Source organism: Gallinula chloropus, assembly GCF_964237585.1.
Source record: "Gallinula chloropus genome assembly, chromosome: 15".
NCBI classification, from domain to species: domain Eukaryota; kingdom Metazoa; phylum Chordata; class Aves; order Gruiformes; family Rallidae; genus Gallinula; species Gallinula chloropus.
Window position 1 is genome coordinate 9,295,007 of NC_140100.1, and position 25,203 is coordinate 9,320,209.

Genomic DNA, 25,203 nt, shown 5'->3' on the forward strand with positions numbered 1-25,203 from the left:
CCCACAGCCAGGCACAGACCCGTGGCCTCATGAACAGCACTGATTTCCACTATTGTTCATGTCCATGTCAAAGATTAATGTCTTTGCCTACAGCAGCCTATTTATCTGATTTATTTCTGTGTGTGAAAGGGACCCTACCCAGGGCTCTAGCTCCGTGCAAGGACATCTAATTATCAGTTCATCATCTTTGTGTGATTAAATGATAGTTAGGATGAACAGCCCCGCTTGTATTGCGTCCTCTGATCCTTTGTCTTGCTATCAACACACGCTTAGCAGGGGCTGTGCAGCAGCCCAGCCCTTGTCTGAGTGCAAAGCAAGAGGAAGGCAACAAGAGGCTTTTTAGTGACTTCAGGGGACCTTGGATCCAGCCTCTGATATGAAGCTTGTAGTCATCATAATTTGCTTTTTCAATCACAGGAAACTTCATGCTTCTAGATGCATCCAGCTCAAACAAATACATATTCAAGTGAGAGCACGCCATAGGTGGGAAGATAAATATAATTGCACCCAATTTTGCACTTGCACTTGTCCTCTAGAAGCTAAAATGAGATTTTTAATATACTTATTATGAATATGTGCATCTGCTCTGCCATTTGTACATAATGAGCACATTCCTGATACTTAAAGAATTAGCTTCCCCTCTCTCTAAGCGATAGGCAAAATGAGGCATGCTGTTATTCATGTATTTATTTATTCATTCATTATTTTTTGCCTGAGGCATACTGGGCAATCCATCTTGTTCCCAGGAAAACCCCAGGGGATATGGAGAAGGCTCAGCATTCAGCTCTGAACTCAATTATCACAAATCTCATCCTATAAATTAGAGCATGTTGCAGAGAGAGAAGAAAATGTAGTTCCCCATAGCACACTCCCTGAAAGAGAGAGGGGATAAAAATGCGTTTGGACAGTTGCCTCAAGAGATGCAGGGGAAGGGGATTATCCAGGCTGCCCCAGATCCACACTGTAGGAAGACAATGGGCTGCTAGCAGTACTTCCAAACACAGTTTGCCACATCATGGTTTCATATACTGCACAAAGTCCAAAGCAGCAGTGATAAACGTGGGCAGTGCACATCAGCCTCCACTCAAGGATCTGGAACTCTGACATGATCCTTCCCTGAAAGGAAAGCAACTTTTCTTGCTTGAGTGAACCAAATCATGAGCTTTTATTTCCCCCTTCAATGACTCAGAGGATAGTTCTAAAAATACTTCCTTTCCCAAAGTAATTCAGATGCTGGAAAGCCATCAGGAGAGCACCTACAGGGTTACTCCTGCGGCATGGCTACAATTGGGTCTAAGTGACCACTTCCACAGTCTTCCACAACCTCACAGGGTGCCACAACACCTCTGAACGCTGTGGTGAGGCCACTTCTCCAGGTAAAATGTCCCCAGCTCATAGGTTTTGAGGTGTCTGGTACCACCAAACTCCCCACGTGCTAATATATTGGTATGGCTGATATTTTTCCTTCAAGTGATGTTCGTAAGCAGATGTGATTCGTAACCAGGGTGATTGTTGTACCCTCTTAACAACTTAATTTGCAGCACAAGCAAGACACCCACTTGTGCCTGGTAATAGGGGAACAGGGTGTGCAGACTGTGCCAATGCAGCACAAAAGCTTTGGAAGAAGGAGCTGCTCTTTCAAACTGACCTCGGTACATCGCTGACCCTTTAATGCCTTTGCTCTATTCAAACAGCAGACCCACTTAAACAACTTTCCCTGTTTTATATAACTTTTTAAAGTTGAGTTCTGACTTAATCTGAACAATGTCTGTGGCCTTTGTCAGAGTGAGAGGCAGCTGTTCTTGCTATTTAAGGCTGAAAAGTGAATGATAGGCCTCAGATGACCAAATAGCACAGATAACCCAAAACTCTGTGTTGTCCTGGCTTAGATGAATCTCCACCAAGAGGTTGGAAGTCTGATCAATAAGCAAGAAGCTTTTCACCCTGCTGAAGGGATGCCTGACCAGTCAGTTCACCATAATTTCTAGCCATGCAGGGGAATGTGTGTGAAATGGGCGCTCAGGCTGCTGTGGGATGCTGTTAGACAGGCAACATGCCTGTGGGTCGCCAGCACTCATTGTCTGAATCACCCAGTCTGGGGTGCAGAGAGTGGAGACCTGGGACATGAATGTCTGAACCTGTTAAAGTGCTAATCGAGTGTGACAGGCTCGAGGTTGGACGCTGTAATAAGAGTGAGGATATGAGATGCTTTCATACATACACAGCAGTCTCCCAGCTGGTTGGTAATCTCTTTGCAGACTACACAGGACTGTATAGTCCATAATATTTTCTTCTGATTCCTCAGCGTCCCTTCTCGGCAGGAAACATTTATTTTCACCTATTGCAAAACTGAGTCCCATGTAAATAGCTGAGGGGTTACTCTTTAACCAAGAACCACGTATTCTGTGACCAGGTCAAAAGAAGCAATGGGACAACCGTAAAGGTCTTTTAATTTTTAACATTCTTCTTTCCAGGGAGTTTCTCAGAAGCTAAGGCAAGCAGCTCTGGGGAAAAAAATCCGCTATGGGAACTGCACATCCTGAATGCTACAAAGCCTATTTTTCCACTGGACTTGTCATTCAGATGTGAGTCATGACAGGTTTTCTAACCTTATCTTGGCTTCTTGGGAGAGATCTTCCTTCCAATCCTTGCATCAAGCCTGAAGATAGCCAAGACGCTCCTCTTGCTTATCCTGCTCTTAACAGCTGTTAGGAGCCTGCAGGACAGCCAGGAATCAGGGGCTCAGACAGCTGAATTTGTAGCTGTTTTTTTTTACTTCATAGGTGGCCAACAATGGGACAATGGCATAGCAGCTACCATGGCAGAACCACCCCCTCTGAGCTCTTTAGTGGTAGAGCAACTGAATTATCACACAGGCACCTGTAAAAGTCTACTTAGATGTGTCACAAAGTGAGGGCTCTGTAGGTATGACCAGTATAAGGAACCTGGAAACAGTCAAGTCTGAAGGACACTGCCAGCATTTAAATGAAGCTCCAATTACAATACAAAGATTTGGCTACAGATGCCTCAATTTGTAAATAATTTTGGAGCTTATTAGAGTAAAAAAGCATCCACTAAAATGGAAATCAAGTGCAGATCAGTGAAGCAGACAGCTAGAAATACAGAGAAAAGATAAACAATAATAAAAAATTATTTAAGCCTATAGCTAAGAAAGCCATGAGAAAGAGAGACTAATCATCTGTAAATGGGGCAGTGAAAGAAGATAACGGGCCTAACTTGTCTAGAACTCTCCTGTGCTTCCCTGATTAGGAAGGAGTTGCTTAAAAAATCAGCAGGAAGGGTTCTGATTTGGTCTGGAAAACAATGGGAACTTCACTCAATGGACTAACCAGAAAAGCCTTTTATAGTCACTATTTATAAAGTGCTGCCTGTGGCAAGGATTCCTGGTGGCATTCTAAGAGGTTGCACACACTGTAATGGTGAAGGACTAAGGAGGATATGCTAGAAGGAAAGCCGCTTGCAATTTTGGATAGCCTGATTTGCTTAGTTTACAAATCAGAAGAGGATTTGTCCTCTGCTTCCAAAGCTCGGCCTGAGATCAGAGCAGCAAGTGCTGCTCCTGCCTTGCGTACCAGTGTCTGCAAGAAAGGATTCAACCATCAATTTGCCTTTGTCATTTTGGGTTTGTTCCCCCCCCCCCCCAGGTTGGGCTTCCTCAGCTGCATTGCTTACATTTTGCTGACAGCTTTAACTTTCATTTGTCATTTAGCTATACAGAAGGATTCAGAAGACGCACGCAGATCGTAGGCCTCGCTTGATTTATGGCACCTTCTGCAGGCATCCGAGTGCTCCAGAGAGCAATGTGGATGTACAGAGATTCCTCCATTTCAGCAGACTCCAGCATCCACCCCTGGAGTGACACACAGTGACACGTGTCTGGTGTCAGCACAGCACCAGCAGTTGGAGGGGTGAGATTTTAAATTGCCTGGGCTTGGGGTGGGAGCGATCTGAAGTCACCCTGGGATGTATTCTGAAGGTATGTCAGGGTCAACTAAAGCATGTAGGTGGTGGTTTTGTACATATGTCTATCAATCAGTGAGCATTTTTCTGGAAGAAACAGCAGAGGGCTTTACGTGGGGATCCTAATATCATTCATTACTGCAGCCAAGGCACAACATGACCCAGATTCCCACGTTCATAGAAGGGGCGAGTGCTCTGATCTGACACCTCCAATTTGGAGATACTCTGCTTTAGCTCAAGCTGCCAATTCCATCTGCAAGCTGCTGGGCTTGGGCCTGTATCTGAGCAACACTGAAGGCATAACACATGCTACTTCTGTCAGGGGATGGAGCTGATTGCTTGTGAAGGTCACTTGAGTGAGAGGAGCTGATCCCAGCACTTCGTAAAGTGGGTTGGGTACAAATAAAGGCATTTCTCCCCATTCTGCTCAAAGTCCCCTACTACTTCGTGTTAACCATCTCAAAGTCATATAGCTGGAAAACCTTGGAAAGTTTTTAATAGAAGGAGCAGCAAGACAGCATGAATTCCAACAGCTCATGAAGACAATACCTACATTAAAACTTTTGCTCTGACCTTGCATCAGAGGAAGCGATGCTAGTACTGCTGAATCAATATCCACCTTTTTGCTTATGCTTCATTTCCACCCTCGACCAGAGCTGGTCTGACCTCAGTTCTCAGGTCTCTTGACCCACAGAATTGAATTGCTTTTAATTTTTTTCTAGACAGCCCCCAAAAGCATTGGATTGGTACTTTGCTGATGCAAATGTAGAAGCAGGCAAATAATTCAGTTTGATCTGGTCACAGGCTGAGTTATGGCTGGAGGCTACCTATGAATCATTTTTAGCATAAAAAAATATTCTCAAAAAATCCAGCAGCTTCTAACTAGCAATAACTTGATATTCCATGTGAAAACTTGTCCCAGGCAACTCAACATTTCTCTCAACCTCCCAATTTGCAGTTTATAAAGAGTCTTCCTTTCCATATTGAGCCCTAAATATTTTAGTAAACAACCTCCAGCAACAAAGTCTGTAGAAACAACCGATATCTGGAATAATTTCTGGAAAATTAATTTTGCAGTCATACATTCAGCACCAGAGCAAAGTTTACTCCACCAGGATGCAAATTATCAAGGCTCTATTACAGGCCCAGCTCCAGCTGGAAACTCTGCACTCTTAGGCTGGGGCCACAAAAGCAGTGATGCAGGGACACTCCAGGTGGAATCTGGATGTATTAAGGGGATGATGCTGTTGCTGTGACAGAAGAGAGCAGGATGTCCCCCTCAGACCTATAGGTACCACGTACAGACCCAGTAGCAGAAACCTGAATATTGTTTGGACACTCCTCACTTGTAACACCCACATAAGACAAGTTCATTTTCAGTTCAGCACCCGAAGGCAACAACCAGGCTGAAATCCCAGGTTCTCTCCTCCTACACAATGCCTCTTACCATTGCTTACATTGCAACCTCCTTCAGGCTGGCAGCCTAAGCAGACATCGTGGGCTCTGCCCGGAACTGCTGACCATAACAGAGATACCTAATTCAAACAATGAGAGCTTTTATCCTTTAATTTGTGTGAATTTCCTTTGGTGCTTGAGGAACAGAACTACAAGGCTCTCATCTGTATTACTCTGAATACAGCAAGCTATTTGAGGCTGTCCAATACAGTTGCAATTAGGTGCTTTTAGAAGGGTATTACCTATTTTTATCTGTGGTTTATTGTATTTGCTGTGGCGAACATGCTGCAGGTCTCTTGGTACGTTACTGTCTGGGTGCTGGTGCTACACACTCGCTCTTGAGATCTGGAGACAAACCAATGGGATTCTGACATTTATTTATCTTCTTAAAAGTGAATCTTTTTGTCTGGTAGATATGTAGGACTCCTAAAGAGATGTTACACTGCATCATGCTAATCCTCCTTAGTTCATGGATTACTGACCTGATGCACAATGACAGCCCTTTCAGAGCCATCGTCTCGCACCACGGTAATCTGCTGTCACACGTGCATGCTGAAGCACACAACCTCTGCACGCCAAACCCACCCTGTCCACCCTACAACACCCCCAAGAACGAGTTGGAGCTGGACAAAGACACCTTCAAATTGTACCCACCACCGAGACAGCTCGGAAAGCTCTCACTGCATGTAGAAGGATGCCCCAGGAGAGCAACATCCTTTCCCTAAAGGCTCTCAAAACCCCACGAGGGTTTCAGAGGAAATTCAGGACAGCTGCTAGCTCTGTCTTGGGCCAACACAGACACACCCCAAAAGCAGCGGTTTACCCCTCCCTGGCTGTACAGAGCTATTCTCAAGGCTGTGTCAGCCCCAAGAGCTGGAAGCCACAGCCACAAGTTCGCTCGCCAGCTCCAGTTCCCAGTCTGTCATGCCCACTCACCTTTTCCCATGTGGAAAAGAAACAGTGGAACAAGGTAAAAAATCTTTTCCCTTCCCAAATACCTAGAAAATTAATGTGAGTCAAAGCTCCAGCTACCCGGCAGCACAAATGCAAACATACCAGAGCATCCTGGTAGATACCAAGAAGCACCTCCACAGCCTTTTTAATTAATCATCCCTTCCACTTGCAATATCCTCCAGATTAGGGCCGTGTCCTCAGCTCCCCCAGCCACACAGAGGCCTGAATCCAGCTCATGCCATTCATGCCCACAGCGTATTTAGCCTTGCCCCTGCTCAGGTTAATTCACCCCATTGTCTCACCGGGGGGCAAAGGCAAAACTTCTCCCAGCTCCCTTCTTCCAAGGGGCCTGAATGTCTCATGCCAAAGAAAAGCCTTCCCTTTAGCTCTTCTGCATGTCTAGTTTAGGGCTGGAAACATGTCTAGAAAGCCCTAGCACGGAGTTGGCAAGGGGAAGCATCAAAGTTCAGGCAGGGAAAGAAACTGGAAATCCTACAGAGCTTTTACCATCTGGCAAGGATGAGTTCCCTTTAGTTAATTGCTCTATAGAAACGCTATTAACTCTGCTTACAGAAGTTTATATCCCCAACAACACCAGGCACTTTCTACAGAGACCTTCAGCTTGAGCCACCCTGCCAGGAGCTCCTGACCTACAATCCAGCTTCTAACCAACAAAGACCTTGGCTGCATCTGCTCCTCTCTGAGCCGAGAGGCTGCCAAGCGCTGCTTTCTGCAGGAAAACCAGACCAACAGAGCCCCTGGCCGACCTGGCCCAGGAGCAGAAAGTAGGGCTGTCCCAGCTAGGTGATTTTATAGCCCCTGCCTGCTGTCCTGGCATGATCCCACACTGACAAAAAGCTGCACCTGCGGGAAAACCACAGCCAGGCACTGAGGATAAAGGAGGGATAACAGCATCCATTTCATCTTTCTACAGTCCTGTGCCTTGGGGTTCTTTTTTTTTTTGGTTAATGGGGAGAGGGAGGTGCGGTGCAAACACTGTTACAGAGAACCCCCCCTGCTACTGCAAGTGGGTCTTGGAAACTGGGAAAAAGCCATGGGTTAACACAGAAATCTGCCAAATTCGTGGAATGTTGCATAATCTGAGATGCTGCCTTTGTATGTCACATACCTGAGAGTCACGGGAATTTGAAATGGGCAGTAAAACAATAAAAGGTGGTTTGGGGGTTTATTTTTGGGATAATATATCAACCTAAAAAGGGAATGAGACTACGTATCAGCTCTTTCTCTCTTACATAATTGTAACATGCTGAAATGCCTACATTCTAGTTGATCTGGCTGCAAGCTTTGGAAGTCTGTGTTTATAAATCCCTGAGAAGAAAGACATAACATGAAACAAATGACAGCTTTGAATTACAGTTGTGATGAATATTGTCATAATAAATTCTCTCCTCACCTAAAAGAGCGACGAGGGATTCCTTCTTTACCACGCCATCAAATACAGCCACTCGTTCAATTTATAGCTTGCTTTTGGGCTGAAAAGTCCCCGCCTGTATTACATGGATTCAGCTGAACATGATTCAAAACTATGTGGTTAAGAATACCATATTTCTAGATAATTTAGGCTACGTTCTGGGTTGTACAAGGGCTTTTGCTACCCAAGTCAGCAGCACTGATGTATCTAAATCCTCTGGGCAGCCTGGCAAGCCATAATCTGTTAGAGGTGTTGCTCTAGAGCTTGTTACTGCAGCTATAATTGCAGGAGGAAGGGATGCTGAAATGACAGGAAAACCAATGGAAGATTAGCCCTTTTCAACACCACGGTCCTTACCAGAGCTGTAACGTATATTAATCACCAATTCCTTACTCAGCTCAGTTTGCTGGTGCTGCAAAATGGGACGGTGATTTAAACAATTCCTTCTGGAATACCTGTCTGCTGTGCACATCTCTGCTCCAAGTAAGATTTCCAGTGAAAAACGAATCCTTTTAGACCCAAGGGCTACACGTTTTTGCCATATCTTTATTGCACTTTTACCACGTTGCAAACAATTCCACAAAAATGCTGCAAAAGTAAGCCTAGAGCTGCTGACAGCAGCTTTTTACCCATATATGTATATATTTACACAAAACTATCAAAAGCAAAGTTGAAAAGCAGCAGCTCAGCTATGATAGTCTAGAAAGATAAGAGCTGCCACCTCCTTATGGACAAATAGTACAACTTGTCATTTTACATCACTTTGTAAAACCAACATTCAAGTATTCCTGTCAATGCACAATTAGTGAAATTCCCTTCTGGTAACCACTGTATTTATTATTATTATTATTATAATTATTAATTTTTTTTGCCTTTAAAACTTCATAATGCCTTAACCCTTTAAATGCTGAGTAGCTGGGCGAGGGTGGGGGGGAAGCATTCAATTTAAATAAGATACAGTGGATTAGAGCACTTAAAGGGTTAACACAAATTACTAAGTGGACTGTCACCACAAATAAAGTGTGAGTCACAAAACTATGCCGTCCCTCTTAGTTAAATTTGGTAGGTAGGTCCAGGGTTTTATAGATATACCATATATAAATACAAAATATTAAGTAAAGGCCTCCTTTCTATACAAAAAGGTCAGGAGGTGTTTTGCTATCAGACTTTTGTCTGTCAATGATCTGAGTATTTTCTGAATCTGTTCATAATCTCTCTTTAGGAACTAATGAAAAGCATCACGTTAGACATTTTTTTTTTCTTAATGAGCTATTCCTTTGCAGAGTCTACGCTTTACCTACTTTGGGAACAATTGTATCTCAGTTCTGAATTCACTGAATTCACAAAGTGGCATACACAGTCTTTTGCAAGACTTTTTGTTTGTTTGTTTGTTTTCTTTTCTTTCTCCTCTTTGAATCTTCTTTACTTGGCTGGTAGGAACGTAGTCTTGCGATTTCACTACCTCTCGGTCGTAACAGTGTTAACATCAGTGTTAAAGTCATTTTCAACCACATTGTCATAACCATCCTTTTCTATACAGTCACTAACAGCCTTGAGGACGATCCGCAGCCGCCTGTCCATCGCCTCCAAGTGAGGTTGGTAGAGAATGGGAGCTATTTTATCCTTTAGTAAAGATTCCTTCATCAAGAGGCTGAGTTTGTATTCCTCCTTGGCTAACAACTGTAATCGCAGATAGGTAGACTTCCTTATTCTGAGAGGAAAAGGAGAAAAAAAAATAAAGAAACATCAGTATTTTCATCACTATTGATCTTGCCAGGGGTAGAAGGCTCATAGTTGGCATGGCAATAATGGTGTGAGAACCTTATTATGTGGCCTGAAGTGATGAGAAGCAGGCACTGTCACAGTCCTAATGAGCAGCGGTGATCTTTGGGAGCCCTTAGGGTGCAGAAGGTTTGGAGCACAGCTCCATGCCCAAGTGTGCACAGCTTTCACAGTCCCTGCCTGGATAAGGTACCTACTGGACCTGGCACAGTGCTCGTGGGGTCCTGTGCATCTTGGCAGTGACATGCACGATGCCCACAGCATCGATCTGGGTTGCGGGTGCCAGCTCACCCTGCAGCCATGCCCAGAGCCTGCGCAGACACTGGGCTCACCCTGTGTCTTAGTCCTGCAGAGCTGAGACTCTAAATATTGCCTCTCCCATCTGAAAATCCTGGCCCTGGGCACTGTGGAAGGCTGCTGTGAAGGACCTGAATGAGCTGACGGCAATTTTGCCACTTGACTTCTGTGGAGTGTGTATTTTGTCTTTATAAAGCCTCTCTCACAACAGGCTCCCTGGGCAGGATCATAACATCTCTGTCTCTCCATGGCATGCCATAAAAGATTCACACCAACATTTCGGTCTGATGAATGGAAACTACTGTGCAAGATGGGAAATTACTCCAAAGATGAAACATACCTGCAGCACTGGTTTAAAGGCACCAATATGGAAAGTTCATCATGGGAATATTTTCCAAACCTAGGGATAACAGCAAGGACATAACAAAGCTGTTTTAAAGACTCACTTTTTTACTTTTCTTTCCCCCAGAAAGATTATTAAAGGTATTTACCCTCTTCCATTATCTAAGTGGATAATAAATGTTTCATTTCCAAACTTCTCAAAGGTTTCATAGTGATGTCGATCCATGTTACCTACAGAATAAAGAGAAAAAAGACCTCATGTACCATATGGCTCAGGATGCTACTACAGTGGGACCATTGAACGGCAGGGAGATGCATGATCTGCTTTTTAAGGTCAACGTGCAGAGTACTGGTGCCAAGCTATGAATTTTGTCTTCATGGCAGGGGTCTTGAGCCACTTTTAGATGCCACATATGGCTTCTGAGCTGTGACTTGGCCTCTGCTGCTGCAGCCTAATGCAGAAATCTCAGCAGCGGCAGTGCCAGAGCTGTCCACGCTGGCATGTGGCCGAGGATCAAGCCTGTATGTTGGCACCTTACAGGTGTATTAGCTGCAGCAGAACAGGCTTCATATAAAACTGTCTCAGTATTAATCACTGAGGAGACTTAGAGTAGGTCACTATTACCTGCTTGTTAATAACCATTTTATACCAATCAGGTTATATAAACAGAAGAAAACAAAACTTCCTGATACAAAGCACAGCTGCCTTTCTGACAACACACCACCTCTTTGTTTTACCTCCCTGATGGGCTGAAAACAATGTGCCAAGAATGAACAGTCCCTGCACACAGGAGCCATACTACAATGGCAAAGCATTCACTAAAGCAAACTGTGAAGTCCTTCACTGTCGTGAAGGAGACTTGCCTGACCTGTATTCATCATCACTCTGCATTTCTGAACATCTTTATTCCTTTAATCTGCACTGATGGGAATACATAACCATGTAAATCTGCATTTTCTCATAATCATCTCGAACAGCACACACAGTAAATGCAGCTTCAACCAAGCTTTAGCAAACTGCTGAGCTGTGCAGAGCGGTGTAGAAAGAAATGGTTCTTATTCTAATTAAATGTTGCATTTAATTTTGAAAGAGATGAAACATACCCATTAGGAAATCAAAAACTGTCATATCCATTATATCCAGAATTCTGGTCCCACTGTCGTACGGGGGTGTTTGTTTAACCTCTTCACAATAATCTGGATCAACTTCCCATCTGGAAAAAACACAATATTTTGATATTTTATGTGACACACAAAGCTTACTGAGTATTGCAAAAAAAGAAAAAGAAATTATTTTGCAAAGATTTGGTTCTATCATGTTTGATTGAGGGCAGGGTCAGGTAGAGGCAGCAAATCCTTCAGGCTGCTCCCAGTAATGCAGGCAACCACAAAAGATTGTGACTGATGAAAAAGGAAGAAAACCACAAGATTGAAAACTATCTGGCTAATAGCTTCAAGATTGAGGAGACCAGCTGCACCATCAGGCATAGGATGAAAACATCTCAGGCTTGTGCAGCGCTGCTGGTAGCAGGGAATCTTTTTCCCCTTCTTGAGACAGGTCCCCGCTGCATCCCACCCAAACCACTGGAGGTACCTGTGCTATGTGGGAATTATGCCATGGAAGGTCCTTCCAGGTTCAGGACTTGGAAGCTGTAGCTCCTTGAAAGAGTTAAGTACTCTGTCCCTTCCCAGAAGCCAACCCATTGAGGAAATGCAGATGCTCTCCTAAGCCTCAGCACTTTAGATAAGGGAAGGGCCGTCTCTGTGGCACTGCTTCATCTACTGCCCTTTGCAGCTGGAGAATCCTTCGCTCACCACTACTTACTCTGCTTTCTTGCGCTTGTGGTAGGAACGTCTCCAAGGGTTTCTCCAGGTTTTCCTTTTAGCTAAAGACAGATCGGGTAGGAAAGCAGCCAGAGACCCCTCAATCTGATCTGGTTTTCCACACAGGGCGTGCTCTGTTGAGCAGTAGTAGGAACATTCCCCGTAGAAGCAGATGTTGTTGGCTGGCAAATAAACAAAAAAAAAGAGTTTTAAAACCTACCCTTAAATCAGTGTTTGGGAATTCATAAAGGCAGTGATGTGTGTATGAGCAGAAAGAAATCTCAGCCCCAAAACTCCGTTACCACATATAGTTTTCTTCCACCAAAACCACTAGAAAGACATCCAGCTCAGTGTCTGGGATCATGCCCTGTGCTGAGCTCTCTGTGGCTGTTTCCAGTCTATTTATATTCAAAAAATCCAACGTGGGTTGTTTGGATTGGGTTTTTTTTTTAAATCCTTTCCCTTCTCATTTTCCCAGACTGATACAACCTTTGGGATATATTTGTTACCCCAGGCTGGAACCTCAAATCCCACAGCTGAACAAGTGGCACGTGCCCAAAATTAAGTCACCTTTTGAAATCTTGGCTGGTTTCTTTAGGAACAGACAACAACATTTCATTCATTTAGTTGCTGGTATGAGAGGAACTGGCAGCTTCACCAAGGAGGATTGTTTACTGTGAAGACTCGTGTGGGGGTGTGTTTGGAAGGGGGAAATAGCACAGATGTAGCTCTGTCAGCACACACCCCAAACACAAATTCCTTCTTCCACATATCACATTATTCCAACAACCACACAAAAAAATTACCTGCAGCAGGTTTTGGAGCAAGTGTTACCTTAAAACCTCCCCAGAGCTGCCAACATGTATTTCTGTACCAACAGAAACACCCACCCCTTTACAAGAACCCCCTTCCCACGAGAATTAACTGGAGGTGGGAGAGAACAGCTCATGCCCAAACCCCACCAGCGTTGGACTATGAACAAGAACAGCAGCACAATGCTCTGTTCTTCTAGTTGCCGTGCTACAACTCTTTTGACATTGCTTTATGCACATAAAATATCATTAGAGGAAGACTGTGCCCTTTCCTTATGGTAATGCACGAAGCGGAGAAGTCACGCTGCTTCCCAGCTCCCCACAAGGCCTCTAAATTCAAATATTGCTTCTGAGCTACTCTCCCTTTGGGCAGGCTCAGCACAGACGCGGTAGGAAGGGCTGGAGAATCAAGGGGAGGTGATTTTCTGCCTGCCACAGAAGACTGTGCAGCTCAGAGAGGTAAGCTGGTGGCTTTGCATCGCAGTGATGCCCTGCAGCGCGCTGCCCTGCACATCACTGTGACGGCCTCCCAGGCCAGACACAACCTACACTGCCAGTGGGCAGTGCAAGGGAGACAGTAAGTCAAGAGGACAAGCAGCAATATGGAGATAACTAACAGGAGGCAACAGGGCAAGGAGCTGCAACTGGGCAAGGAAAAGGAGAATGTGGAAGAGAAATAAGGTCTTGTGGTTTTTTTCATTGTATTAATTAACTCTATTATCTGAGACCAACTGCTAACCTTGGAATTACATCACCTAATTGGACTAAAGGGCTGCTGTGTTACTACTTGACAGTTTGTCTCAGCTCTTCATTTCCAAGCCTCTACTGATGGCCATTATATTTGTCCATTAGGCTGTGATTACTTTACTCTGGACACAGCCCTTTTAAATACCCTCCGTTGTGACTGACTCACAAGAGCCACCCATCTCTCTATGCTCAGGGACAACTCCAACCCAAACATTCATTTACATTCACAGGGTTGGCTCATACCAGTTAAATACATCCTGACTCAGTCCAGAACTATTTACCCTCTGGTCAAAACCCTGGCTGACAATTACTGAAAGGAAAGAACTGCAGGGAAGAGAAAATGAAGAACAGAAATTACAGAAGGAGCGGAGCACTCAGCCTGTCTATACTTTTAATTTTGTCATTTAAAGTGCAAAATGTCCTTTCTTAAAAATTATCGTCAAAGCTTTTTCTTACATATATGGCACACTCAGTCCCTCAGCATTTTACTTAAAAGAAAATGTGGTTTGAGATGTCCCATGAGCTAAGAAGTGACCCCGTCCTTGACCGATAAGCCACTCGACTTGGCTGTTTCCTATTGACCGTGTGCTGCTCATCACATGATACATGTATTAACTTCTAAACAGACCCCTCCCACACTCATTTTTCCTTCTCACATTTCTGAGAGTGAAGTTCTGAAACCATTTTTACAATTGTATGGTAAAAAAAAAAAATCAAGAGTTAGGGAAACTGGGTTGGAAGGGACTCCAGAGGCCTCTTGTCCAAGCTACATCTTCAGGCCAGAACTAACATCAGAGTCAGATCAGTGTTGCCTTCTCTTGTCCAGGTTAAACAAATCTGAAATGCTCAGCTTCTTGTTGAACATCAGACACACCAGCTCCAGGACCATCTCGGTGGCTCTCCTTCAGATTCACTCATTTCCTTGGACTAAAACCAAATGTAAAGTCAACATCTAGACCAAAGTAACCTAAGACAAGTCCAGGGCGTGCTGCCCTGCATTCTACAACCTCTCACGAGTTTTCTTTTCAAAAACACTGTCGCAGCGTGGACGTGGCAGAGCTTCTGCAGCTCAAACACAGGTGCCTCAACTTCGCCTTTGATCATCCTGGCAAAACCAGGAGGGCTTCATGCTTCCCTGTGAAGCAGGCAAGTGAAAAGTTGTCCAAGCACCTGTGGGCTGCGATGCCAGCTGCAGACAGTCTGCAAACAGAAGGGCCATACTGGGCCGTGAGGAAGGTTGGGAATACTCTCCACCAATAAAAACTGGGTAAGAACATCTGTGATTTATACCCTTACCAAAAAATCGTTGCAGAAGAAGTATTTCAAGGGGTTCCAGGCTGCCAGGAGGGATGATTTACAAGAAATCACGTACAGATGCTGTTTGCTGCAGGCTAGCACAGAAGAGTTAGGAGATGTGAAGCTATCCCTTACTTCCCTGGTGTCTGGGAAGGCAAGGCTCTCCCCAGGACTGCGGCATGGGTTTATGTTTCCAGCAATCTGAACCTGCACTGGGGCTTGTGCTTCGGTTCAGCTGTGTCAGCATCACCTGCTCATCTGGGGAGGGAGGGAACTGAGGCAGATTTATCTTGATCGCCTGAGACAACTTATCTTCCAGGGTTTCTATGACCTGACTTCCACCTGGCAGCGGGAAACTGATGCTCGGTTATCTGCCACTGTAACTGTTTTGTAAAGAGCAAGAGACCTGGCAATGCCTCTCCCATGCTATCACAGCCTCTGCTGCTCACTATGTAAATCTGACCTTTCAGGAGAGGAATTCTATTAAACACGGCATTTTGCACAGTGGGAAGATAAATACTGTGTTTAATAGTTTGCTTCTGAATTTAACTTTGGGAACAATGAAACCCTGGTCTGTATTGTCAACGAAAGCAAGTGGGACTAATCATTTGACAGTAATCACACATTCGTATCCAGATAAATCTTGAGGAGAGCTCCAGGGCTATGGCAGCGATGGCACTCGGTGCCACAGAATGACACACGTGTGCTGCCTGCCCCATGCCAGGTTGCCCATCCCCATTCTTGCTGGGCTCCTCTGGCTATTGATTTTCCCACAGAGCCCCACAGAATCACAAGTTTGGAAAAGACCTTTGAGATCATCAAGTCCAAATGTTCCTATCCTACGCTAAACCATATCCCTGAGTACCTCCTCTACCCTTTTTTTTCAAACACACCTAGGGTTGGTGACTCAACCACCTCCCTGGGCAGCCTGTTCCAGGCCCCGCATCACCTGCAACTAGAGTCCAGTCCTCTGAGAGACGGTAGGATGGTAGGATGCATCCTGTCATTAAGACAGCAGATTTGTGGTAAAACCACGAGTGTGTTTCTTGGTGAGAAGCTACCTTCCATGGCAGAGCTTTTTCTGCTGGTTGTTATTCTCCCTGTGGGCTAAGGTACTTAGGTCCACATCTCCTGTGTGATTTCTGAGGGTGGTGGAGGCGAAAAGATGCTGTATCTCAATTTACTATTAAAGAAATTAACTGCCCTGCTTGATACAGAATAGAAAACCTGCTATGTCTACCCTTGTTATCTGCAGATGAAGCAGCCTGCACTACCTGGGGAAACACTGATTTTTAACATTTCTTAAAAATGTAGGGAAAAAGGAAAAAAAGAGGTACCAAATATAGAAAAACACAGTTCTCATTTAAGACTTCAAGGTGCTGTAGCAAGCCTCTCTGAAACCTAAGTAGGTGACCCACATTCTGCACAGCAGGCTGAGGGTGAATTTCCAGCTCAAGATGTGAGCCCGGTGATTTGCCGGCAATCTCACACTACGAGCAGCGTTTGGCTTTTCAAAGGCAAAAATCAAAGGGAAAGGGGAGATGAGGCCTAATTGGAGTGTGGTCCTTCTCCAATTAAAATTTATCAGCCTGTATGTTCCTTTCTCATACGATGCAAGGGTTTCTGCACAGACCCCCACCCCTAAGCACGCCGGCAAAAGAAGCGACCGGCAGGAATTCGTGCTCCTGTGGAGTGGGAAGAAACGGAGGCTGCAGCAGAGCTGGTAAACCAGAAAGGGAGGGATGTGCTGATACATGCTGAGATGTTCCAATGCTGTGAATCTGAAACATTGAAACTCCTTCTTCATTAAAACCCAGAATTGTTTCCCCAGCGCGCTAGAGAGGGAAGAGAATCCCAAGTGATGTTGCCAGTGTCGGGTTTTCATTATCTGAGGATGAATGGATACGATTTGTAATGAAATCCATGCAAAAATCATGGTCTGGTGATCGAAACTCCAACTAATTACAACAATTAAGAACCAGAGTGTCTGTGTACTCATCTGCACATTTCCTGTGCTCCATCCTGATAGCTGAACAATAATTCTACTCAGGAAGAAAAGGAACAAGTGTGGAGATACCTTAAAGCAAATTGCTTGGCAGAGCAATTCTTTTCTTGAGATCTGCATGATGGTTAATAACAGGACATTTAGGAAGCCTGTGCAACTGGAGTACTGGAAAGAATCCTGAATATTTACTAAAGCCATGCATGAACAGATCTTTCTTTTACCTGCTCAAAATAATAGCTAATTCAGAATTGCTATTGTTTGCTGAGAGGGAGAAAAAAATAAATCCATAATCCCTTGGAATTGGTTAATATGAACAAAAACATAGTGCTTACTAGCTGTGTAACATTGATTTCTTTAAGCTGCTGCCTCAATTACTTCCAAAACGAAGGCTGACATCATTAATATGTCTCTTTTTTCCTAGCAAATTACCATTCATTTGTAAGAGTAACAGGGCTACCGCAGTCTGCCCTACTGCAAAGGATGTAAAATTAATTTAAATAATTACTGACCTAATTCCATTTCTCGTGTTTAGCCCAAACTGCCTGGAAGTGCACTTTTCTGCAATCTGCTTTCTCTCTGAACGCAGCCTAATGCACAGACCGACCTGTCTGCTCACAGCCATTTCCATTCCCAATGAAGAAGAGACACTGCTCTGCAGCGTGCTCTGAAGCCACAACTGCCTGCACCTTCCCAGCCCTGATGAGACACGTGAGATGGCCCAGGTATGGAAATACAGTGAGGTTTCTTCCAATACACCCCCTCACTGGTCCAAGGAGTAACATAGGGTATTGATGAGCATCAGTATTTGCCCTCTGTGGGTTTCCACTGCAAAGAGTGGTCTCCCAGCCCCAGGGGAAGAGCTTTCTATAAAATCAATTACATTTAGTACTCGTTTAATTTTAAGAGATGTATAGGGGTGCATGGAGAGGGGTATATTTCCATTGTGTCCCTAGGACTGTTAATTGTCATTGAGCACTGCTGGGGATCAGGATGTAGAGACACCATCACCTGAGCAAGAATCCCAGAGGGGCCTTGACAGCTTAATGTGGGTGCACAGCCTGGTTTTTATGAGTACCTGGATGCTATGCCTCAATCTCTCAGCTTTGTAACCAGCATTCCTTCCAAACCAGCAGACTTTGGTGTCCCTCATCTATCAACCTCATCCTGTCTTCCCCAGGCTGCCTGCTCCTTGTCCATCCTCCCCTCCCCAGGGCTCATCCCTGCACCCTTTTCTTTTAACCTTTCCACAACCCAATCTGTTGCTTGAGCTGACTGCAAGGCTTGTGAATTTGTTTCTAAATGCTTAATTTAGAACCCTTATTACTTTATCATTAAGCATTAATTAATGCCCGCCTTCTAAGGGCAGCGCAAAATACAAGATGGAGGTTGGGCCTATGTTAATGAGAATCTGACTAATTAAACTGGGGACTTGTAGGGAAGAACTCTGACAAGTAACCAACATGATTTAAGCAAAGTATATTGATTTAGGAAATGTAAAATTGAAAGAAAAATTAATTGCTTAAGCATTTCATTCTCCAGAAAAGCCTGATTCATAAGTTAATCAAATATTTTAATTGAATTTATCTGAGGCCTCTAAATAAATTTGAATAAAGGATTATGCTTGGATCATCCCTTGGATGACTGGAATTTCATAATGACACGATAAAGATCTTCATCCGAAGCGGCAGCCTTAACTCTGCATTGCCATGCTCTGGCTGCTGTAAGCTGCTCAGTACTTGAGTGCAGTTTTGTAATTCTCAGGAATCACTCAAGTTCACCCCTAAGCCTTGATATATAACCTAGGAAGACTGAAAAGCAAGCAAACCTACTAATCCGTCTTACCCGCTAAAAATGGGAGTATAATGGCTTATATTTCAAATGAGCCCAAGTACCTTGTGCACACAAACAGTCACAAAATGGCTTTGCCATCTTTCACATGTGATTGTTTGCCTGCAGAAAAAGCAAGCGAAGAAACAGAGGCACAAAAGCCTGGCTGGAGCACATGGAAACATCTCTGCTTGGTGAACACTGTCACCATGTACTGTCACCACGCGCTGTCACCACTGTCACCACAACTGTACATGTAGAACTGGAGTGCTTGGAACACAGGGTTAGGATGGAACCTCTAGTAATTATGTAATGCATTTTTACAAGCAGAGTTACTGGAATAAATAATTGTCTGCTCAGCTGTGTCCTGCAGAGCTGAACATAAATATGAAGTTAAAAATAACAGCCACAATAATGACTTTATTGGTGATCGCACAAGTGTGATAAACACTGTAAGAGAGAAAGCTCTACGGTGACAGGGCTCTGATTTCTAGCTAACAGCAACGAATTACAGTTACATTGGGAGAAGCTGTAATTAAGTCTTTGGATCTTGACTTTAGGGATCTGGGATAAACAGCTTCTGGCCATTCACACACAGAGCAAGGGAGAGATCTCCGGAGATTTCTGCTCCAGATTGCCTGTTACACAAGTCACAGCCCGAGTTCAGCAAAGCATGTTTGGGCACAGCTGAAATAACAGGAGTTATGCTCACTGGAACACAGCTACATGCTTGGGATTGAATGTTTCCCGATCTATTCCTTCTCTAAGAACATTTTTCAGCATGTGTTTTCATGCCTTTACTCTGAGTCTTTTATTTCTCCACCTCAGCATCCCAGATGTGCACAGAGATGGTACCACTTTACCTCCCTTTCCTATCTTTATCTATTGCAGTTGCATATTCTGGTAAGCAGGGGCAGAGTTTTCCCCCATGTTTGCAAAATTCCCACCCTGTGGAGCTCCATCCCTCTCTGGAGCCACCAGATGTTGTGACAGAGTGTAGAGTAATAAATAGTGGTATCAGTTCCTGGGGTCAGCCCTCAAAGCCAAGGTGAGAACCAGGAACAATCTGGGTCACTTCTACTCTGGCTTCTACCCAGTGAAGAGTTTGAGCTGGAAGCATGATACACTACACATCTATTTCCTTGAATTTCTTCCAAACTCCTGTTGTAATAAAACCTGAAGCCCGTGACTCTGAGAAAATGAGCTTTTGGTCCTCCACTCAAAACTGCGAAATACATGCTCCTGACCAACAGAAGTGATGGATCACATTGAGGTAGGGAAAAAAATAGTCTAAATAACTAATGGGCTAAGTAATAACATTTTGGGTAAACTGAGAGCAACAGAAGACGCTGCTTCAGAAACTGTTCTACATAAACCATTTGTTGAACACACTGCTTTTGTGAATATAAAAGCCTGTCTCTGCGGGTAATTTGTCAAGGGGAAAAGGCACTCAATTCAAAACAATAAAGTCTTCTTTGTAGGCTATGTCTCCACATTTATTTTTATTCAAAGGTCTAGAAGACAGTTCTATTAGAAATAGCTGAGCAATTAAGCAATCTACATATCGTTCCCTTAAGTAGATGTTCAGCAGGATAGAAAGAATACGGTGTTATTTGCAAGACTACCTGGTGAGATGAAAAACGTTCTCCAGAGCTTCTTGTCACGAGTAACATCTCGTATTTCCCTCGTCATGTTAACCAGTCTGCCTGCAACTGGTGGCACGCGACGAAAATCCAGGATCCTGGAAGAGAAAGACAGTTTATGGAAAGGATTAAAATGTAATGATAGTGACAGGTTTTAGGAAGGTTCATTACGCTCTGAAGGCAAATTTATCTGTGGTCTTCAAGGAGTGAAAAAACCCCATCAATTTTAAACTGGATAATCCTTTGTATAATACATTACAAAATATGTCCTGAATATCATCAGCTCCGATTTGCCTGCACAGTATGGAGCAGATGCAAAATACAGAAGAGTATGGGGACACATTGTTCCATGGAAAAAGTGAAGATACATAACAATCCAGAAATAAGAGACTGTAGAAACTTATTTTTAAATGACTGTGCTACCTCAGGATTGGTATAACATGCACTTTGCTCACCAAGTTTTTAAGTGACTTGAGGAATGGGATTTCAGCCTCTTTCTCCCATAAACACCATCTAAGAGGAACTTTTTCTCCTGACAGCCTTAGCATTTGTTTGATTTATTTGCTTCTGCTCTTCTCTGGTTTAATACCCTTATACCAAGCTAAACAATCTCCCTGAGACTAAAAATTTCCCCACAGGCAAAGGCTGGATTGAAGAACCTTTCTCTGCCCCAAACTTCCCTGCCTTAGTAGATCATTAAAAACTCCCCACGAAGCACTGCTATTAGATGCAGCAAGACAGCGATGTCCCCATACAAAGTCTCCCCATAGGTGGGATTTTTATGTCCACTGTCTGCTGAGAAGGTTTTCTATGTTGGGTAGCAACTACTTTTTCTGCTTAGTGTGTGGATATTTAACAAACCTCCCCACAGGAACTCCATTAAGGGTTTTTTTCCTAAGGTACCATCTGCTTAAAATGGCAATATGAAATATGAAGCAGAAGGGATCACCACCAAGGTCAACAAAGGTAAAACATAGAAGATCCTTGAAGGATCTGACCAGGATGGCTCTTAATGGCACATCTACCTTGTGACGCCCTCTGACAGGTTCCCTTACCCTAACCATCAACCCAGAAGGCAGCAATAGTACAGGCACTCCAAAAAATTTGTGGCCCCAAAGCTTCAAGCTTTTTAAAGGATTTTTCTTGGTGCTTCAGGTCTGAAAGATGCTTCAGCTCTCACTCAGCCTGTGAAATGCGATGTTTTCTAGCCATTCTGTTAATAATTCATCACTAATTATTAATTCTCACTCCTGATCTGGGCAGGCTGAGGGCTGCAGCCCTTTCCCAGTCTTGGGGTACCATCACACCCTTCAGTAGCTCTGCCTGGGGGGTTGTTTCCAGCTAACAGGACTGTGGGATAACCACCAATGTCCCCAGCTCCCACTAAATTATGGCCTAAATATGCTCCTTGTAAGGGACGGCCCCAGCTTTCTGCTGTGGAACCAGAACTCTCTCCCCATCTCAGTTATTCTCCCAGGCACGCTCACACCATTCCCCATGTCCCTCTTGGATTTGCATGCCTTGGAGCTAATTGGGGTGAGCCAGACCCCCTCCATACTTCTGTGACAGAGTGCCTGGGAGATGGGTCCTCTCCATACCCACCTAGAGATCACAGGGGAAATTCATTTCCCAGCTTCTCTTTAATATCATTTCTCTTTCTTTTTGAGAATTACCTACTGCCAGGTTTCTCATTCCCAGAGCAAGTCACTTTTCCAAATTATTAATCTACCTTTTCATCATCTGCCATTTCATCTATTCATGGCATTTCCCCACCTTTGTTCCATCTCCCCCTTTTTTAAAAGTCATTCAGTTCCAGGGCTGGCCAAGTGCAGAAACTTATCACAATATTTCCTCTTCCCTTTTAATGCAAATCCTTTTTACTTGCCTGTCCAAATGAAACGCTGCTATTTCTGCATTATGCCTTTCATAGTCTGAGAAATAAAAAAAGTCAGGCGGGGTTTCTTGTTCCCTGGTCTGTCTGCAAAGGAAAACAAGGAAAGGGTTTTAATGAAGGGTTAGCATTTCTAGAGAGCAGTACTCAGTCATCAGCACGTTATTCGGGAGTTCGGCATTGTTTGCTTAATGGAAGGCCTTTAAATACTTCATGTGTGTGTTATTTGCCATGTAGCCTTCATTTTGTCTTCTTTTTTAAACCATTGTAACAAAAAAAAATAGGAATTGGAGACTCGTGCACGCAGGCTGCTGTCATAGAAGCATAGAAGCATAGATTGGTCTGGGTTGGGAGGGACCCCAAGGATCACAGAGCTCCAAACACCCTGCCACCCTCCACGCCTGGAGCTACACAAGGTTGCCTAGGGCCCCATCCAACCTGGCCTTGAACACCCCCAGGGATGGGGCATCCACCACCTCTCTGGGCAGCCCGTTCCAGCCCCTCACCACTCTCTCTGTAAAAAACTTCCCCCTAATATCTAATCTAAACCTTCCTTCCTTTAGTTTTAATCCGTTCCCCCTTGTCCCGCCAGTGTCTACCCTTTTAAAAAGTTGATTCCCCTCCTGTTTCTCTGCTCCCTTCAGGGACTGGAAGGCTGCAATGAGGTCCCCCCGCAGCCTTCTCTTCTCTAGTCTGAACAAGCCCAGCTCCCTCAGCCTCTCTTCGTAGGGGAGCTGCTCCAGCCCTCTAATCATCTTCATGGCTCCTCTGAACCCTCTCCAACAGTCCCACATCTTCCTTGTATTGCGGGCCCGAGATCTGGACGCAGTACTCCAGATGGGGCCTCATGAGGGCAGAGTAGAGAGGGACAATCACTTCTCTGTCCCTGCTGGCCAGCCCTCTTCTGATGGGGCCCAGGACACCATTGGCCTTCCAAGCTGCAAGAGCACACTGCTGGCTCATGTGAAGTTTCTCATCCACCAAAAAAGCTGTTCTGTCACAAAGCTATTCCGCTCAAGACTCGCGCTCTATTTAACAGGATCTGTTTTATCACTCTCAAACATTTCATTAGCGATAGCGGTGAAGACAATGTCATTTCATTAAATTATCATTAACTGTAATTATGAAATTTCCAAAAGTAATAACATTTTTCTTTCATCTCTGGCAGCAGCACAGCTCCTACCTAAACCTCAGCTCTCCCTTTGTGTTCCTTAGAGCCAGAAGTGACATGTTTTTCTTCTTTCAGAAGAAACGGGATCATTGCAGTTTGACGGCCACGACACATGTCATGTTTCAAAGAACATTAACAAGACCGTGCTCCAGAGAGGATGCAGAATTTGTTGTTTCTTCAGTTTAAGAACCAATAAGAAATGTCATTCTGATGGAAATGGAAAGGCTGAAGCTTCGACACCGAACTCGGCGGAAAACAGAAAGCTCTGTGTAACATAGGAGCAAATCTCTGCTGCGCTTCAGGCCAACTTCCAGTCCTGATGGCAACCGAGGCAGTTGACCAGTACTAAGTCTGGGCCCACCTCAACCTGCCTCATGCCTTATTTTTAAGTTTTAAATGGGAGGTTAGCACTGCAAAGCTGTTCTGCAGAGCATCTGCAAGGGAGGACAGCTCCCCAGAAGAGGAAAACAAAGCTCCTTTCTCTTTCCCCGCTGTCACAGGTGGCCAGCTGACAGCTCCTGCATCACCCGTGCTACACACTGGCAATTAAAATGCAGCTTCTGCACTGGGACCTTGCCACATGAAAGGCTTTGGGGTGGTGCTGGTGCAGAGATCAAACTCCCCGAGATTTTGCAGTAAGTCCTTAATTATGGGGTTTGTTGGGAACCTGAAGCTGTGTCCACCCACAACCATGACTACTGGGACTGGTATCTATCCGCCAGCCCTCCTCTATCCACACTGCTGGAGATAAGTCTCATGTTTTTTGGCTGTCTGAAGGAGACTTTTGCTGTACAACCAGCAGGGTTTGAAAGGCTGATATTGGTTCTCAGACACTCTTTATATTAATATCTATTTCACCCTAAATAATGAACAATTGCCATCAGAGACAACATGGAGATATCTGCTGAGTATACCTCAAGGTGGGAGGGTTCAACCCTCCAGTGATGCTCTGGTTAAAACAACACTGACCACTGTCACAGCAGTGATCACGGGGGTGGCCAATGCTTAGCAGAAGTCCAGCTAGGGTGCTGCTGTGGCTACCAGGGGTTCACAAGGAAACAAGCTAAAAGTGAACCAGGCATAAAACCCCCCATGTTTTGCTTTGGCTCCACAGTAAAGGCAAACGGAGAAGGAGCACACCTGCAAAGAGGAGAGCCAGAGACCTATGGCATGTCACACAAGACAAGACCTAGGAGAGCTGCAACCTCGTTGCACATAGTCCCCTCAAAAATGAAGAAATGAGCTCTGAATATAAATCCAAAGGAAAAGATTAACATAATTCTGTTGGGCAGAAAATGACACATTTGTATAGAACTTTCCCTCCCCTCCAGATTCTGAAATACTCCATTTCTTCAAGAAATCAAAGACAGAAAGATTCATCCCAGCCTTTTACAAACTTTACGCGTTATCAGCACAGCTGATAAGTTGCAGAAAATATTACTAATTAACTAATCAATGCCATCTGCTTTTTATCTCCCAAAGACTTGAAACAAATCACGGCTGTTCCTTTACAAGAAAATCTTGCTCCAGAAAAATAGACTTAAATAAGGGCTAGATCTCAATCTTGTGAGCACAACTATAGCCCCAGCCCAGCTCCTTTCCGCTGCCTCCTTGACACGCCGGGCAGTCAGTACATCACCGCCGGGATCATCCGGTCTCTCTAATTTCACTTTTCTATTTGCTCCCTGCCACCCCTGGCAATGGCTGGGGATATTATTCATTTGGGAGTATGTATAGATGTCCT

General features: G+C 44.4%; 1 protein-coding gene across 1 annotated transcript in view; it reads right to left on the reverse strand.

Annotated features, from left to right (window-relative positions):
- Positions 1 to 8,354: 8,354 nt before the first annotated feature.
- The window catches only part of FAM20C (FAM20C golgi associated secretory pathway kinase), a 58,558-nt gene continuing 41,709 nt past the window's right edge, over positions 8,355 to 25,203 (reverse strand). Inside the window, exons 4-10 of the mRNA XM_084270973.1 lie at positions 22,283 to 22,375; positions 20,380 to 20,495; positions 12,069 to 12,249; positions 11,348 to 11,457; positions 10,393 to 10,474; positions 10,242 to 10,301; positions 8,355 to 9,533 (exon numbers count right to left, since the gene is read on the reverse strand). Of these exons, the coding sequence (XP_084127099.1) occupies positions 9,281 to 9,533; positions 10,242 to 10,301; positions 10,393 to 10,474; positions 11,348 to 11,457; positions 12,069 to 12,249; positions 20,380 to 20,495; positions 22,283 to 22,375 (895 nt within the window). The 3' untranslated portion in view covers positions 8,355 to 9,280. The remainder of the gene's footprint in view (positions 9,534 to 10,241; positions 10,302 to 10,392; positions 10,475 to 11,347; positions 11,458 to 12,068; positions 12,250 to 20,379; positions 20,496 to 22,282; positions 22,376 to 25,203) is intronic.